The sequence below is a fragment of the Pristis pectinata genome, chromosome 2 (assembly GCF_009764475.1).
Source record: "Pristis pectinata isolate sPriPec2 chromosome 2, sPriPec2.1.pri, whole genome shotgun sequence".
Classification (NCBI taxonomy): Eukaryota; Metazoa; Chordata; class Chondrichthyes; order Rhinopristiformes; family Pristidae; genus Pristis; species Pristis pectinata.
Window position 1 is genome coordinate 116,418,058 of NC_067406.1, and position 18,987 is coordinate 116,437,044.

The following is an 18,987-nucleotide window of genomic DNA, read 5'->3' on the forward strand; positions in this document are numbered from 1 at the left end:
AACCTACAAAATTCATCTGAACAGCTTTCACAAAACAAGACTGAACAGCTTAGATGCAGGAAAGGTAATCCAAGTTACTGTGGGGTCCAGGACATGGGTCAAAATCCAAGGATAAGGGGTAAACATTTTAAAACTGAGATAAGGAGAAATTTCTCCTAGGCAGTGATAAGCCTGTGGAGCTTCCTACCACAAAAAGCAGTTCAAGCCAAGTCATTAAATATATTCATGAAAGGCTTAGATATTGTTCTGAGGGATAGAGGGATCAAGGGATATGAGGAGAAAGGTGGAACAGGGTACTACATTTGGATGATCAGCCTTAGTCGTATTGAATGGTGGGGCAGGGTCACATAGCCTAATTCTATTTTCCATATTTCTTTATTTCCCCTATGTCCATTTTTTTAATTCCATTTTTAATATTTTTTATATTTAAATTAGAAAATTGGCCTGTATTTCAACCTACCATGATGAATGCAAAAGTTAAGTTGGTGCTGAAATGATTTCAAGTAGCTGTGTTGTGTGTCATGTAGCATCTTCAGGTTGTTCAAGGATCAATTGGAATAGCTGAGAATATCTATTGACAAATAAAGGACTATTTTCAATAACAACCCTATCTGTAGAATATGCTTTTTTTTTATTAAATAAACCTTTTTTTCTTAAGTATTTGAAATGCAGCAGTTGACATCAAGATCATCACAGAAGGCTGCTGAGCGAATTGTGCATTCTCCTTCAGTTTCACAAAAACTGCGGATAGATCCATCTGAACTCTTACCTGATAAACTACACGTGGAATTAGAAATGGCTCCAGATTCACAAATCACTCTTTATGGGCCATTGCTTAAAGCATTGTTGTGTATAAAGGTAAAGATCATTTACTTGTTAATCTGATGTTTAAACCAGATTTTCTAAATTATTTGAAATTTACTACTTGTCTTTTAAGTTGAGTCCCACTCTGTAGGAACAGAGAATGTGGGCATATGTCTCAAGAGCACTGTTAATATTCTGTATCTCACAAGTGAGTCTTGATAATAAGTGTCATCAATCTGTTTAGTTTTGGTGATGTTTACAAGCCACCTGTTTATACAGTCACACTTGCAGCAGAGTTGCTAGAGAGTAAACAGGATTGAGAATTCTTCATCCCTCTTTGTCTTGTTTGTTTTTTCCTTTGTCTGCACCCTCCATTTCCAAGAAAGAGTGAGAGTATAGAAGTAGCAGCTAATGAACAGGTTGAAGCAGCTGCTGCATCCTCTATTTACTATTAAGAGTCTTACTAATTAATATATGAAAGGAGAAATTGCTGAATTGGATCACCTTCCATTTAAATAGCTTAAGTGTGAAACTCGGAAACTCATGATATACATAGCAATTAGATTTGTGATTTAAGTTGTCGGCCACAATTATGCAACAATTTCATGTTGGTATGATTGTGTGTGTTGTACTGCCATGTAAAGTATATAGAATTTGCTTTCTTAGTTTAATGTAAAAGAAAATATATTTTAGTAATTCTTCCATTCCTATCTTTTGTTTGCATAATTAACTACAATATATTTTGATTGAACTTCAGCTACACAATAAAGTAATAACATTGTTGTGCTTTGGAACTAACAGTAGACATAACTATTCAATTTCAGGAATAATTAAACATTAGCTTGGTATTGGTTTTCATGATTTTTTGATCAATTTTTAACATGAGATAAAACTAGCCTTCAAATGTTTAAGCAAAACATTCTCAGTCCTGATGGAGGGTCATTGATCTGAATTCACTGAATTTTTTTTGTCTTTATTTAAAATTTTCAGTTAAATAGACATGGATAAATGCAAAACGAAAGTTGTTTTCTGAAGAGAATAAATGAAAAGCAAGTTGTTAGATTCTATTGGTAATTGTAAAATAAATTGCACATTTTTGTTAAGGTTTGTGTTCTTTTTATGAGAGAGCCAAGAGAATGAGAACTTGAGGTTTTTTTATAAGTGGAAATGTTGTAAACTACTGGTTTTCCAAATAGAGTTGTAAAAAGCAGGGTCCAAAATTAAAAAAAGTCAAAGAAATCATCGAAAGTCATCTGTTGAATTTGAGTAAGCTGAACAACTGATGAGGTGGAAGCATTGTTCACTTTTTAAGAGTTGCAACCTGACTTGAGAGTAAGTTATGTTGTTGGAATTCAATGAATATGGTTAGAACTGCTGCTCCTCCTATGTTTGCCTTATTGTGAAATAAAGCAAGTTATTAATTCGTATAAACCCCTGTCTCACTAAATATTTCCTTGGTTTACCTTAGGAGATGTTTAAGTATATTTGTGATAGGTACATATCCAGTTAAGATCACAGGAGGATACTATTACTAGATTAGGATATGCATGGAGCAGCATGTGTTAACTTAGATTTAAAAAATTGACTTTTTTTTGAGTCATTTAATCCAAGAGATTACTTTGGGAGATCCAAATTTTAATTTGTTTCGATTTTTTTTCACCTTAACATACAATATTCAATTGCAATTTTTTTTCTGGCTATTAGCAGAACATCAATCAATTGCTGTAATGTTACACTTTTGCTTCTCCTGAATAAACGTTTCACGTTTGTATGATGTCTTTTTACTTCTAAAAAGGAAAACTACTTTGGAGAAGACGACATGTACACAGATTTTGAGGAAGCTGTGGCAAGTCCTGTGCTGTCATTGTCAACATCTTCTAGTTCTGGATGGACAGCAGTTGGTGTTGAAGAAAATGAGAAGAAAGAAACTGAGGGTGGAAGTAAGCAGATTCACCCACTTACACTCCGCCCATGGGATATCTCTGTCCTCATTAATTTATATAAAGTACATGGAAGACTGCCAGTGGTAAGTGAAATGCATCAGGAAAGATATTCCCTTTGTACTTTAAATAAGCTGCTGTTGAATCTATGATTTGTATCCACACTTGAAACTGGATATAGTTGTGTAGTGCTGGTAGAGCGATTATATTATTGGGTTAGTAAATTCAGAGTTCTGGGCAACTAATTTAGAGGGATGAGTTGATTAAATAAATCTGGAAAGCAAAACCAGTATCAGTAATGGTAACTATAATAATACTAGATCATTATTTCAAAAAAAAGAAGTCCTCTTTTAAGAAAGGAAATTTGTCCTTTCCCATTCTGATTTTTGTATGACTCCAGAACTGCATCAGTTTGGTTGACTCATAGCTGCTTTCTGAAATGGCTTACCAGGTCAAGCAGTTGAAGCCCAGTTAGATACGGACAATAAATACTGTGATGTGTAAATGTAAAATATAATCAGCTTTATTTACTGTCGCTATCCCTGAAATGGTTTTATGGTTACAGAAAATATGCAAATACATAAGTTGACTACATTTAATCACATAATGTCATAACTTTGTCACCTTTTAATACACTAAAAATGGCACTAGAATTAAAAGACGTTCTAATTGAGTGCGAGAATACCAAAATGGAAATGCCAGCTACCAACATATTACATGGTGTGGTAGCAGATGTTCATAAAAATAACTCAGTCAAAATATCAATGTAGAAAATGTTGTGTTCTTGGTTTTAAAGGGAAAAAGGAAATGTAATGAGGCTGCCCCTTGGTGATTTGCTTCCACTTCAGTTATGTAAGTTCTGAGGTTGCTGATGAGTCCTATGTAGGTTTGCAGACTCTTGTCACTGAAGTGGCAGGTGGTGCTTGACAGGGTGAATGGGTAGTATGAGAAGTGAGAAGAAATTTCTTCACCTGAGGCTTGCGAGTCTTTGGAATTCTCTACCTAAGAGGGCAGTGGGGCTCAGTTGTTCCATATATTTAAGAAGAAGAAAGATTTTAGATATTAAGGGAATCGAGGGATGTGGGATTAGTGCAAGAGAGTGGGACGAAGGTAAAAGATCAGCCATAACTTTTTTGATTGGCAGAGAAGGCACGGGCCAAATGGCAGACTACTCTTATGTTCTTATGAGTGGTATGATCTTTTTATTGCTTTAAGTTTCCTTGTGCTGTCAACAAAACAGTTCAGTTCTCGCTAACGTCCTAGATGCTACTTCTCCGCTTTAATTGATTGTGTGCCAGAGATTCCTATGAATTGGTGAGGATGTTACATTTTTTAAAGGAAGCTTTGAAAACATCGTTAAAGCATTTTCTTTGATGTAGAAGATTTGGGGTACTGCTCCATGAGCTTGATGCTGGGTTTGAGATCTTGATCTTCAAATAAACTTTTCCTTAAATGACTAGAGGCCATGCTGGAGCACTAGAGGAAGTAGTTAACTTCTTAATCTATGTCTATGTACCTTTGCTGAGCTACATGTAGCTTACATCTCATGTTATGTTATGGAAATCTACATAATTGTAGGCATATCTCCATTTGATTTACGGAAGTCACTCCTGATAAGGAACTACACTGTTCACTAAAATTGTAATCATGTGGTAGTATAACGTCTATAATCGGTTGCTGGTGTGTCTTCTGCTTTTCCTGTTCTCTTAAATTTTCCCAAATGAAGGATACCAGACAGATGACCTTCTACTGGAAAGTGTGAAGAAACAGTTTGCATGATTTGACTGCCAATCTTTTTTTCCACATATATTTCACTATAGCAGTATGGTACTGCAGGACACAAAAAAATCTGGTATATTAAAAACAGAAAATGCTGGAAACACTCAACAGGTCAGGCAGCAACTGTAGAAAGTGAAATAGAGTTAATGTTTCAGGTCAATAATTCTTCTTCAGAAACATTAATTCTATTTCGCTTCCCACTGACCAAGTCTAACATGATTATTTCCAGCACTTTACTGTATTTACAGTCTTTATTTTATTTTCATTTACTATAGATGGGTTAAATGAGTAGGTAAAAATTTGGTAGATGGTGTATGATGTGAGGAAATATGATGTTTTCTACTTTGTAAGAAGAACAGAATAGCAAGTATTGTTTAATTAGACAGAACCCACAAAATCAGAGTGGAAGCGAGTCATTCTCAGTCCTGAGAAGTAAGATGCTGTTGTACCCAGGGATCTGGTTGTTCTCGTACATGGAAGACATGCAATGGCTATTAGAACGCAGAATTTCTTAGAAGGGATTAATCAGAATGCTTAATTTATGTACCAATTATCTGCCTTAATTGAATACATTACTGCCTTTTCACGTAATATGATTCGATTCCTCTTAACTGTGGAAAACTGAATCCATTTGAACACCTGCTGCCTCTTTGCCCTTCATGGGTGTCCACCCAGCTTTTCATGTGAAAGCTTATATTAAAAGATCCTTGTATATGGCCAATTAAACTAGATTAACAAAGTTTAAATTATTAGTCTGTCATTTAAAATCTACTAAATTTTATATATTTACATGATTAAGAAATCGTAGTTTGGGTTAGTTCAATGGTTTGAGGTTTAAAATTTTGATGTGTTTCAGCATTGCAGTGGTGATGGTTCAGAGTGCCCCACAGCATTCCTGGAGAGGCTTTGTTTTGAAATGAAGAAGGGTTACAAGGAGACGATGCTGCAGCTTATATTGTCACCTGTTTACGTTTTTGTAAGCGACAACTACCCGGTAAGTAGCCCAGAAAAGCACTCATTAGTGCATGTAATATGTTGGTAGGCATGTATGGCTTGAAAGCCTATTTTCTTTTTACTTTAATTATTCATGTCTTGAGTGACAAAAAGCTGAATGAAGCATAATTGCCTTGAAAACCACCATTTTTGGAATGTGAAAACTTTGTAGCAATGTTGGGGGGAAAAAAATTCACAATCTTAGATCACAACGAGCGTACAAGAAGGCCACGTGTAATGTTGGCAAGTGCTTCCATATATAGAAGCAGATCAGAGGAGATTTATGAGGATGATTCCCGGAATGAAAGGGCTTACATATGATGAGCGTTTGTCGGCTCTTGGACTGTACTCACTGGAGTACAGAAGAATGAGAGGGGACCTCATAGAAACATTTAGAATGTTGAAAGGACTGGACAGAGTAGATGTGGCTAAGCTGTTTCCCTTGGTGGGTGAGTCCAGGACCAGAGGGCACAATCTTAGAATTAGAGGGTACCGGTTTAAAACAGAGATGAGGAGAAATTCCTTTAGCCAGAGGGTAACGAAATTATGGAATTCTTTGCCACGTACAGCTGTGGAGGCCCGATCATTGGAGGCATTTAAGGGGGGAGATAGATAGGTATCTAATTAGTCAAGGTATCAAGAGATATGGGGATAAGGCCGGAATTTGGGGCTAGATAGGAATAGTATTTGTTTAGCTCATGGAGCAGATTCGATGAGCTGAATGGCCTACTTCTGCCCCTTTGTCTTGTGAGCACATTCCCCAATTGTTTCTTTGTGAATTTGATTCAGCTGCTGGCAGCTTGTTGTGTAGCATTCACCTTGTCAGTGAGATTACAGCAACATCAGAGGAAAGAGGATACAGGGGAAGGGAAAACATCGCAGGGTATACTGACAGATGTTAAAGATCTTTGTTGATGAACTTTATGTCAGAAGGGTGGTGGTTTGCATTGAGGAGGCCAGGAGACTAACCAGAGCAGCCTTTGTAACTTAAATTCTGACTTCCAGGAAGCTGAACAATGGCAAAAAATAAACAATGACCATTGATATGTCAAGGTGAGTTCGAGAATATGGTCACATACATACACATACCTTTTTGATTCCTCTGAGGAATACCATTTGTCTTCATGAATCCATTTTGCAAAAGGTGCATCAAACAAATCTTAGAAGATAAAAGAGACTGTAGATGCTGGGACGTGAAACATTATGCATGGAGGAACTCAGTGGGTCAAGCAGCATCCACAGAAGAAAAAGATATAAGGCGATGTCTCAGGCTGAGACCCTGTATCTGGACTGAAAGATCGCCAGTGTACAGCAGTGTAAGGGAGGGGCGGGACTGAGGATGGTAGGTGATTAGGTGGAACCAGATGGAGGGAGAGGATGATAGGCAGATGGAACCAGGTGGTGGAGGGGGAGGGGATGGGAAAGGTTCACAAAAGGAGAAGAAACTTGGGTAGACAGGTGAGTGTGTGTGTGAGAGAAGAACTCTGGGAGTGTGGGTTGCCTGATATTGGGAAAATTGGTATGAGTATTGCATTTTCCAATGTCAGGTAACCCACACCCCCAAGTTCTCCAACACAAACTCAACTGTCCATTTAGGTTTCTTCTCCCTTTGTTCACCTTTCCTGACCCCTTTCCACTAGCATCCAATCTGGTTCCACTTATCACCTATCAGCCTCTATCCCACCCATTCCTCAGACTGTTATATACTGGCAATGTTTCCTCTCAATCTTGATGCAGGGTCTCACCAGAAACATTGACTTACAACTTTTGTGCCAACAGATGCAGTTTGACCCACTGAGTTCTTCCAGCATTGTGTTTATTTTTGAACAAAGCTCATTTGTCTTCTAGTTTTGTTGAAGCAAGTCTGCCTTTTTTCTCTCCCATGTGCAAGCACATGTATGGCATTGCTTGGCACCACCTCCTCAAATGGCACCTTGAAGGAAGGAGAAAATATGTTTGAGGAGCATGTGGCATAGGGAGAGATACCTGGCACACTGCTCTGAGACAGGAAGCATTGGAAATTTGGTGTGGCAGCTTATACATTTGCATAGCCCAGGATAACTCAGATGACAACTCCAGTGTGGTGGCTTTTATAAAAAGGCATGTGCACTTTGTTGGGCTATCTGACCTAATTGGGACATGCAAAAGAACAAGGAGGAGCCTATCTCTCATCTCTGGCAGGAGGTTTTGTGAAGTCAGGAAAGCACTCTGTAGGTGATGTGCACTTCTGTGCAAGGGACCGGTAACAGTTCCATCAGCTACTGGGTTAGGTGGAAGCTGTAATGGAGGCACACGTGTAGGCCATGTGCAGTCTTAGTGCCTCAACAAAATCTTATGCTGATCTAATTAGAGTTGTCTCTGTCACCCAAGACCAGGTTGCAGCTCTTCAAATGCAGTGAGATACTGCTTGTTAACAATTTGCTGTTCTTACTGAGCAATGAGAAGCCACCAGGAACAGCAAGATGATTCTTGTGAGAAGCTAACTGTTCTGCAGGAACAAAGAAATGATCCCCTCTGGTCCGATCCTTATCCATCTGGTGCCAAGTGCTACTAAAATAAAACAAAGAATCTGTAAAATAAATGGGGTAGACAGCTGCAGTACAGAATGTCTAAGCTACATCTGGGATGGGTCTGGAGGCAGAAATGATTGGAGCATGATTTGGTTCACAGCAAATCCAACACCATTATCTGCCCAGTCCCCCAAAAGGTTCCATATCTTCATAGAGCTTGATTTTGCTGTCTCCTTCATAAGATCCCTTCAGGCGACCTGTTGCTTCACTTTCTGCATGCGAAGCCTGTCCATTCATGGTGGCCTGCCCTTACATTAGCAGATTGTTAAAGTGAAAGAGGCACAGCCTGCAGTAGCGTTTGTGGCAGCTATAGAGCAGGGGTGAGAGGGAAGGGCTTTGCAATGTAGTGCTAAGCCATCTTATAACTGAGTCAGCAGCCAATGATACTAATGTGTTCTAAAACATACCTAGTGTTTATAAATAAGAGTTTCACTTCAACCTTTGTTCGCAGATTTATTAAAATTACTTTGATGTTTCTAATTTTTATCTCATTTACTCCTTGTAGAGGAAATGATCCAAAGACTAATGATTCAAAGTTATGCTAGCTTTTGTGCAGCTTCTCCACAGCGGAAGACGCTGTCACTGAGATAATTATTTGCCAGAAAGAAGAAAAGGGAACTCACAGCAAGTCTGTCACCAGAACAATCATTCTATTTCAACTATTTTAAGCACTGAATTATCTCAACTGCTTTATCTGCGCATTAATGTGCAAACATAAACCTACAGACCACTGGTCTGATGAGGCCCTGCAGCTGGTAAAGGACTCAGCAGATGATATAACAGACTTATTTAGTCCAATAATTTACATGTTATTTACTAATGAACAATAATACCATGGAGTGTTAGAATGAAACTAATTGAAAGCTCCATCAGTGGTTGAAAAAAGAATTCTTCCTTTGGTGTGTAAAATATGTGAAAGTAGAAATGTGGGCAGATGACCAAGGGGATTATAATGCCTGTGGGGATGGAGTACTCCTGCAGTTACCAAATGGTCATTTTTTAATGATAATATACCTGAGAAGGTAATTCAGTCCTTTAATGTTCATAACTTTTCATCAGTGCTATCTCATTCTACAGAAGTCTCTTCCAGAATGCATTGTCTCTCAAAACACTACTGTGTATCAATAAATGCCTTGTCCGAGAAACTTCACTGCTCTGAATAAGGTTTCATAATCATTACAATGCTGGAGACACCTGGTCACAACTCTGCAAGGTCTTCAGTGTTGAAAGATTAAAACTGATGCTGACAGTCTAGAGTGATTCATTGTTCCAGGGATCTCAGCTGAAGCAGTTGAAATATGTGATTGAAGTTAAAGTACAAGTGATTAGACTGAGGTAGAAGTACATAAGGTGATTATGTTTTTATTTTTGCAGGCATCAATTAAATTAATGACCTTAAGTTCATCTCATGGCTTGTTCTACAGTTCTGTGAAATTATCATCATTCTCATTAAGCAGATTCTTTATTAATACTGAGTAGTTACTTGTTATTGTAGCACCATATTCTGCCCTATCCCCATATCGCCTGTTTCCTTTGATATCCAAAAATCTGTTGCTCCCAGTTTTGAATGATATCATACCTTCATGACCCTCCAGGCTAGAAAATTCCAAAAATTTGCTACCTTCTGTGTGAAGAAATTTCTCCTCATTTTGATTCTTAGTAGCCTATCTCTTATTTTGAGACTGTGACCTCTAGTTCTAGATTTCTCAGTCATGGGAAACATCCTCCCCATATTTACCCTCATAAGAATTTTGTACCTTTCCACTCAAATGATGGACCTGCCAGGAACTAGTCTGATGAATCTTTGCTGCACTCCCTCTCTAGCAAGTGTGTCCTTTCTTTAGAAAACCAAAATTGTACACCAAACTGCAGGTATGGTCTCACAAAATCTTATATAATTGTAGTAAGACATGGTTATTCTAGCACAGAAATTCTCTAGCAATAAAGGTCAACATAACATTTGCCTTCCTAAATGTCTATTGCACCTTCACTTTAGTTTCCAATGACTGTGTCCGTCAATCTTGAACATCCACATTGCACACTTCTACGTCATTTAAGGGAAACTTAGTGTGTCATTTTTTTCTAACGATGTGGGTAACCTCTCACTTTTCTAATAATCTATACAATTGTTCATTAATTGCAGATGCTCTGGGTCAACTACTAATTGATCTTGGGTCCTGTTATTTCATACTTTTTGCCAAGAAATTTAACCAGAAAGTCTTTTTGTAAACTTCAAATTTTGGTCTCAGCCCTGGTAGAGCATTATTAAGGGGCTTTTTGTGCACTTCCCTATCGATGTAGTGAGCACCAAGCAAGTAATAGACATGGAGTGAACAGAGTGTCTTGTCAATCGTGCAGGGCAAGGAGTTACTCACATCATCATGACCTTATCTTAGTCATGATGCTGCTCCTCTTGGTCTTCATGGAGTCATACGGCACAGAAACAAGTCCTTTGGCTCACCATGTCCATGCCGACCATCAAATGCCCACTTATACTAATCCATTTAACCAGCATTTGCTCCAGGTCCTCCTGGAGAATGTCCATGTTCTATTAATGACTAGTTTGTAAACCCATGTTTGTGGAGACATTACTGTTCAGAGAGATTGGAATAAGATCTTTTATCTGTTGGTGATTCAAGTGCTTGTCCAGGTACATGAGCACAAAAAAATTGAAGGGCACCAGATTGGTGGCCTGTCCCACAATTCAAAATGATCACGACTGACTTATGCTGGTCTCAATTCCTCTTCTGTGCCAGTTCCCCATAAGCTCTCCATTTTATCGATCTTTTAAGTGGTTACCTACCTCAACCCCAAATATTTCAACTTAAATGTTGTGAGAGTACCTGTTACCACCACCTACTTAGCCAGTTGTTCCCAATTTCAACCACCTCCTGAATGATCTGATGGCTTGTGACTTTCATGGTTAGAGTAGTCTGGATGTGTACGTGGCTAGAGGTCCTCTTGGAGAATGTCCATGTTTTATTAATGACTAGTTTTTAAACCCAAGTTTGTGGAGACATTACTGTTCAGAGAGATTGGAATAAGATCTTGTATCTCAGCATAGTTAATGGGGACATTATAGTTGCCTATGATATCTATTCAAAAGCTCTACTAACTGCGCCACTGAGCAACTCTGTAAAATTCATGTTTTTGCAAAGATATTTGTGTAATGTTGAAATATGTCAGTTTGCATCCCTTCTCACCCAGAATTTTCATTTGATAAATGACAGTATTTTGACTATTTTTACCTGAGTGCTCACAGCAGTAATTTTATTGATGGGATAATGTGAACTTGTAAACTGCTGCTATTTGATGTACCCTTGGAAGTTTATCCTTTTATGTCTCAGTCCCCAAAATGTTCCAGAATTAATGGAATTGCTCAGTTTAAAATTCTAAAAGGTTTGTTTGTCTCCACAGAGTTTCTTTCCATGGATACTACTGTACCTGTGAGCTCTTGAGTACTTCCAACATTTTCTCTTTTAGCTTCCAGCATCAACAGCATATGGATTATTTTTTAAATCATGCTTTTAGAATTCTTAAATCATCCTTTTAGAATTCTTTATTAGTAGAAAACGTTTTGTAATCCTAAATCGTGCAATCATTGAATTTGTTGCTTGTTTGTTGTAGTCAGAAATACTTCCCTCAATATTATTTTACTTGCTCTATTTTTCTTTATTTGTAGTATGATTAAGAGAGGTTTTTTGTGTGCATTTACTTTGTCGACCCTTTCTCCACAACACAAAAACCTTGGCCTGAGTCCAGAGGAAGAGTCTCAACCCAAACATTGACTGTCCATTTCCCTCCACAGATGCTACCTGATCCGCTCAGTTCCCCAGCATCTTGTTAGTTGACGTGGAACTTCCTCGATGCTTGCACTTGTTGCCTCAGACTTTAGTGAATCCAGTGATGTGAACTTGTCAAAAGACAAGAGCCAGTTGAAAAAACACAAGGTCCCATGCAGCAACAGGGCCTCATAATTCCTGTGGGCAAGTCAAACCAAGTACATCCTCTCCTCCACCTTCCTCCACCTCCACCTCCTTCTCCATTAAATGGCCTGATTTGAGTACTGTTCACAGGTTCCCCAGCATAATAGCTAGTATTTTAGCAGTGGAGCCCAGCTGAATTGACAGAGCTTGCTCAGCAGGTTCTGGACTTCGGCATTCACGAGTCCCAAACTTGCTTAGCATTTCTGAGGTGTAAACTGGAGGTTCTGCATAGATCTATCGGCATTTCCTTCTGTCCTCAGGGCAATATAAATCTTGTGACTGGGAAATTTTGCAGCTCGATTTTAATTATCAGGTTTTTGATTTTAAGATTTATTTTAAGCAGTCCCCTCAGTTTTAAATAGTTGAAAGTGGAGCCAAAAGAATAAAAATTGAAGTGGCAATAGGTGGGTACTATATTTTAATGTATTTCTTTTGGATGAGTTTTTTGATATCTGGAAGTTAGTTTTTAAAGCTGTTTATTTCTGCAGAAATATTTCTGTTAAAATGGAAAAGAAAATGGGCAGCTTGATCTGCATGTAGCAGAGAAAATATTTTAAGAAAGTTTAATGTAATTTCCTTTTTTCTTTACTCTGTCTCTACTTATAAAGTCAGTCATCCCATAAGCCTTTTTTTTGCAGCTTGTACTGTCACCTTCAAAGGCTTGTGCATATACACAGCAAGTTTCTCTGTTCCTGTACCATTTAGTTTATATTGTTTGGCCTCATTTTTCCTACCAGAATGAATTGCTTCACATGTATCTGCTTTAAATTGCACTTGCCATCTGTACACCCATTTTATCAGTTTGTCTATGTTCTTCTGGTATGTTTACTATTTTTACGATATCCTCACTGTTTATTGTATATGTCAGCTATGAACTTTGAAATTGTGTGTTGATTGCCTAAGGTTAAGTATCAATGCATGTGAAAATGAATGTGCAATAAGCTGTGCAAACAAAGCAGATCTTCAAGTTGTGTAAATTGTCTGCTTGCAAGGCTATTGAATTGATGTAGAGGAACTTCCAGTTGTCACTGGCTTCCTTGCATTTGCCAGAATTATATCCCCAGCAGAGGATTCGGTGTAACAAATGGAGAGGCATTTTATTCACCAGGTGTTATTCAGGCTTTTTAAACCTCGATTGACTTGATTGCTGCCCCTCAGAAAAGTAAATGTGACACATCATGTACCCAGGCCATAGGCCAAGCATTGGCCCATCAATATTAGGTTCATAAAGAAAATAATAGGTCTTTGTTTGAACATTCTTTGTGTCACTTCTCCTCTCCACATTGAGTTAATTTTGCTGAAGTGACTGTAGTTATTCAGCAGTACCTCTGAGCAGAACTATTGAGTGTGTATGGCCCACATAGGCAGAATAATGGGGAAAGGGTAAAATAAAGCAGACTTTACAAGACTTATTATCAATGCAATATTTTTTTCATGGCTTGATCAATATGCCTCAAAAGTACTTTCTTCACCTGGATTAAAGGGGGAAGATGTCCAGTGTGGTGTTTAATAAATTTGCAAATATTTTATAAATAGTAAGTTTGATTTTCACACTTTGCTGAGGAAATCCCTTCTAACCCCACCATAACAGTTTTATTTTACTCTTCTGAATCTGAGGTGTGGTAAATGCATCAACACGTAATGACATGTTTAATTCATGATGAGCTATGTAATGCAAAACAAAGGAGAAAACAAGTATGCTGGTTGAGGACCTATTAAGAAAAGGTAAAAAAGTAGCAAATGAATATTAAAATACATTTTATGCATTGAAATGTATTTTTCTGTATTTGGCTTTAATGAAAAAATCAGCAAAAACACAGGTTCTTTTTTTACTATATCATTAATTTAAGAAATCACAGCCATGTCATATGATAACGATTTATGACTTGCGATATGTAATAAAGTTTGAGACTCTAAATAAATGCAGATTATTCTCTCTCCACTTCATAATTTACCAGAATTATTGATTTTAGGCTTTTTCTCTGTTTAGAATATTTGCCCATCTTCTGTTGTGCTCAGGCTATTAATTTCTTCATTGATCAGGCCTGTATCTATTGAAGTTTTACATTTACATTTTATTTGATAATTCAAAGCGGGCTTTGCACGTGAGGGCATTGTTTATTGCCTGTGAGAAGACAGTGGTGACCTCAATGAAGTCTGTATGATGAAGGTGTTCTCATAGAACTGTTAGTTAATAAGTTTAAAAAATTTATTTTTTCAGTGATAACAAAGGCATGATGTATTTCCATGTCGAAAACATGGAGAAGGACTTGCAGATGGAGGAATTCCCTTGTACATAACTCTCCTTTTCCTTCTAGACTCCAAAGGTTGTAGGTTTTGGAGGTTTTTGAAAAGCTTTGGCAAGTTGCTTCATGTGCACCTTGTTAATGGCATGCATTGTCGTGGATGGGGTTGATATTATTGTTTTACAGTTCTGTACACAATCCACTAAATGTTGATATTCATCCATATTATTTTTGTTTTTTAACATTAGTAATATAAGTAGGAGTGATTTGTATCTATCTTCTTTACAGAGGCCATCTGTGGATGGGCTATTGCGTGAAGGCCACATCAGCCTGTCTGGATTGCAGCTACGAGCCCATGCCATGTTCTCAGCAGAAGGACTACCACTAGGCAGCACAACATTAGAATATGCATGGCTGATTGATGTGCAAGCTGGCCTGCTAACAGCAAAAGTAACTTTGCCACAGGTAGTTAATCCAATTTATGGGAAATGAAGTTGGTGTTTATAATTTTCTTTTCGAAGAGTTTAACTTTGATCTGTGAAGATAGGGAAAAATAGGTATTTCCTAGCCATTCTATTTAGGGTATTATAATATTATACACTTAAATCTCACCCCCAGCCTCTGTTTAAGGGTAAACAATGCCACCTTACCTAATCTTTGCACATTGTTAGATTTCTCTATTCTTTGCCACATAGTTGAAAATTTCCTCTATAATCTCTCTAGTGCGGTTATGTTCTTCTTGTATAATGATGACCAGAACTGTACACAGTACTTGAGCTGTGACCTAATGAGTGTTTTATGCTGTTCTGTTATGTCCTCCAACCCTGTGCATCAGCCAATAAAGGCAAGTTTCCTTGTTGCTTTCCTAACCACCTTACCCATTGGCCTGCTATTTTTCAGAAATACGTGGACACTTGTATGCAATTGTTTCATGTCTTTCATCACCTTGTTGGCCTTTCCCAAGTGCACTACCTACACTTCTTCATCTTGAATTCCATTTGATACATTTTTGTTCACCTGATCATATTTTGTTGTGACCTACAGCTCTTTTGCTTACTGTCAATTATATGGCCAACTTTTTGTATTATCCACAAACCTTGTAATCATGTGAGTGCAATACCAGCTTGCAAATTTGACTGAGCAACCGTGGTATAAAAAGAAGACACAGGAAAGACTGCAGATGCGGGAAATCTGGAGTAACACGTAAAAATTGCTGGAAGAACGCAGGAGGTCGGGCAACATATGTGGAGGGAAATGAACAGTCGATGTTTCGGGCTGAGACCCTTCATCAGGACTAGAAAGAAAGAGAGGGCAGAAACCAGAATGAAAGGGGGGTGGGAGGGGGAGAGGAGCACGAGCTGGCGGGTGAAAGGTGAATCCAGGTGAGAGGAAGAAGATTGGTAGGTGGGCGGGGGAGGGGAATGAAATGCTTTTAAGCACATTTCATAGTGCCACATATGCATTCAGTTGAAGATCTGTTCATCATTTATGTACATAGATTTAATTGTTTTGTTCTGTACAAGCTTTCTAAAAGGTCCCACATGCATAGGTGTGTGTGTTATCATTTGGTAGCCAGTTGCAGACAGCTAGAAGCAGATTGAGGATAATTATCTCTTGTGATGTAAAAAGGCATCAATGTTGGTATAATCTAAGTGACATGAAACAGAATAAAATGGGTTAGAATTCAAACTGAATTTGTAAAGTAAGATTTTAGTTTACACGTCTCGTTGCCTTGGTTCTTTGTTCATCGCTTATGAGTTTTCTCTTATATAAAGAATAAATTTTAGGAGTTTTATTTTACCCTTTGTTTTGTGGAATTTTGTGCTAGCTTTGTGAATAATCAAAATGTTCAATGCTTCTAGGTGAGTATTAGAGGAATAATTACAAACAATGCAAGAAGGGAAACTGTTGTTTCCTGTTATATTAATTTTTCAATATCTTGATTTAATCTGCTTAGCTAATAAGGTTAATAAAAAATGACAGCAGCAGGCTTGTTGGCTCTTGTGATGTATATATCTGTCATAAACAATTTTACTTATCAAGTCACAAGGGAACTGTAGCAGATTAATGAAAGCTGTTAGTGTGCTACAATTTAGATTGCTCATGGGTGGTCTCTCACGATTAAGTGTTAAAATGTGTTGTTTTTTTATATTAAATAACAGCAGGTAGATGCACGTAGGGGTTGCTAGATGTCTACTTGGTCTTTTTCTGAAGAAGAGTACAGTAATTTGTGTGAAACATGCTGATCATATCAGATCAAATCATTACAAATTAATATTTTTAATTTTAAAATAGGCATTTATATAGATAGCACACAAGGCTAGAACTGCTCACATTGTCTACTGGCATCTGTGCAAATAAAAACCATTTTAAGCAGGTGCAGAGGCATGGAAATTTGAGGAAGGAGGAGGGGAGGAAATAACAAAAGTGATGATGTAGGAAAGAGGAGAGACTCATAATGTATTGGGGTGACAATGGGCAAATAAAGGAGCAAATGCTTTAGTTGAGGTAGCTATAAGTGTCAGCAGCGCAATCATTATTTTCACTTCCTGCACAAAATAATGGGAGTAGTGTTTATGATATATTGGGTGACGTTGTACAGAAGGTTGAAAACTGCCTCATCAATAGTTGGTTTTCACAAACTTCAGCTGAGCTGCATTGCAACTATATAGGCTAACGAGGGATGGATGGATAGTTAAAGTGACAAGCAAGGCTGCCTTTGTACAGTAATGTTCAACAAAATGATCACCCAATCTAATTTTGGGCTGCCCAGTAACAAAGAAACTGCAGTGTGAGCAGCAAGCGTTAAGTAGAAAAGAAGTACATACCAAGCAGTATGTGGGGCCTTTTCCATGGTAAAAGTTGGGAGGTAGAAAGAGCAGGCATTGCAGCACCTGTGCTTGCAGGGTGTTTGGGTGAACCAGGGTGTATTGGAAAGAATGGACCTTTCGGAATGCTGAATGTAGACAGTTGGAGAAGAAGGGTTTAATGGTAGCACTAAAGATGATAGAAGTAGTGGAGGAGGATCTGTTAACTGTGCAAGGTAAGGGTAAGTAAAATTCTATTGCGGTCTTGGGAAGGAGGGAAAGGGCAAGGGCAGAGACATAAGATGTGGGTAGAGTAAGAGTTCTGTTAAATACATTGGAGGGAATCATCTGCTGAGCGAATAGAAAGACATTAACAATCTCACATCATTTTCTTTCAGACAGCAAGTGCTGGTAGCGGGTTTGCAGCTCCTCTGTACTTGTGTTCTTTGTCTTAACACAATCCACTTTTGCTTTGCACCTTCAACTTTTTCACCATTAATTGTTTGTGTCTTCCATCCTGTCATAGATCTACCCTTTTACTCTTTCCCTCTCACATTTCTTTTGTTGCCTCTCGAGTTGATTAAAGATGGTTATGTCACGTTATGTCAGCCTGAAGCTTTTACTCTGTTTCTATGTACACAAAAATTACCTAACTTGCTGCATTCTCAGAATTTCTTATTTTAGATTTTCAGCATCCATTGTATCATGCTTGTGTGCATAGAACATAGAACAGTACGGCACAGAACAGGCCCTTCAGCCCACAATGTTGTGCCGACATAGCTATTCCCTCCTGCTTACAGAATGGCCATATCCCTCTCATTTCCTCTCATTCAGGTGCCCATTCCAAGCCCTTCTTGAAAGCCCCATAGTCATATGTAGAATGGATATCTTTCTTAAAAGAATATTCTTTTTAATGTTTTGCAGATTTTAAATAGCTTGTTAGATTTTTAAATGTAAACAAGTGATTTTGAGCACTCTGTAAATGGGTAAATGGCTTATCACAGGTGCTTCCTCAAGGCATATAAATCAAGTTCAAATCATTTGGCCACAGGATAATTTGTACGTATTTGTTTCTTTCACTCAACCAAAGATGTAGTGTGGAATTGATCAAGCTACTTTGTTATAGCTAATGTCACATTCTTTAAGTTTAAATTGGTAAATTGCTTTATTATTGTCACTCGCTGAGGTACAGTGAAAAACTTTATTTTGCTTGCCATCCATACAGATCATTTCATTACAACGGTGCATTGAGGTAGTACAAGGGAAACAATAACAGAATGCAGAATAAAATGTTACAGTTACAGAGAAAGTGCAGTGCAGGCAGACAATAAGGGGCAAGGCCATAACTAAGTAGATTATGAGGTCAAGAGTCTATTTTATCAAACCAGGGAACCATTCAATAGTCTTATAACAGCAGGACAGAAGCTGTCCTTGAGTCAGGTAGTACGTGCTTTCAGACTTCTGTATCTTCTGTCCATTGGGAGGGGGGAAAAGAGAGGATGTCTGGGGTAGGTGGAGTCTTTGGTTAGACATAAGACATAGGAGCAGAATTAGGCCATTCGGCCCATCAAGTCTGCTCCGCCATTTATTCATGGCTGATTTATTTTCCCCTCTTAACCCCATTCTCCTGCCTTCTCTCCATAATCTTTGATCCCCTTACTAATCAAGAACCTATCAACCTCCGCTTTAAATATACCCAATGACTTGTCCTCCACAGCTGTCTGTGGCAATGAATTCCACAAATTCACCACCCTCTGGCTAAAGGAATTCCTGCTCACTTCTGTTCTAAAGGGACGCCCTTATATTCTGAGGCTCTGCCCTCTAGTCCTAGACTCTCCCACCACTGGAAACATCCTCACCAC

The 18,987-nt window shown here is 38.1% G+C and overlaps 1 protein-coding gene across 5 annotated transcripts in view; it reads left to right on the plus strand.

The window, feature by feature from the left end:
- The window catches only part of kiaa1109 (KIAA1109 ortholog), a 285,307-nt gene that overhangs the window by 98,786 nt on the left and 167,534 nt on the right, over positions 1-18,987 (plus strand). For all 5 annotated transcript variants that reach the window (XM_052035089.1, XM_052035112.1, XM_052035104.1 and 2 more), the window contains exons 20-23: positions 659-858; positions 2,600-2,830; positions 5,380-5,517; positions 14,607-14,783. In XM_052035089.1, coding sequence (XP_051891049.1) covers positions 659-858; positions 2,600-2,830; positions 5,380-5,517; positions 14,607-14,783 — 746 coding nt within the window. The remainder of the gene's footprint in view (positions 1-658; positions 859-2,599; positions 2,831-5,379; positions 5,518-14,606; positions 14,784-18,987) is intronic.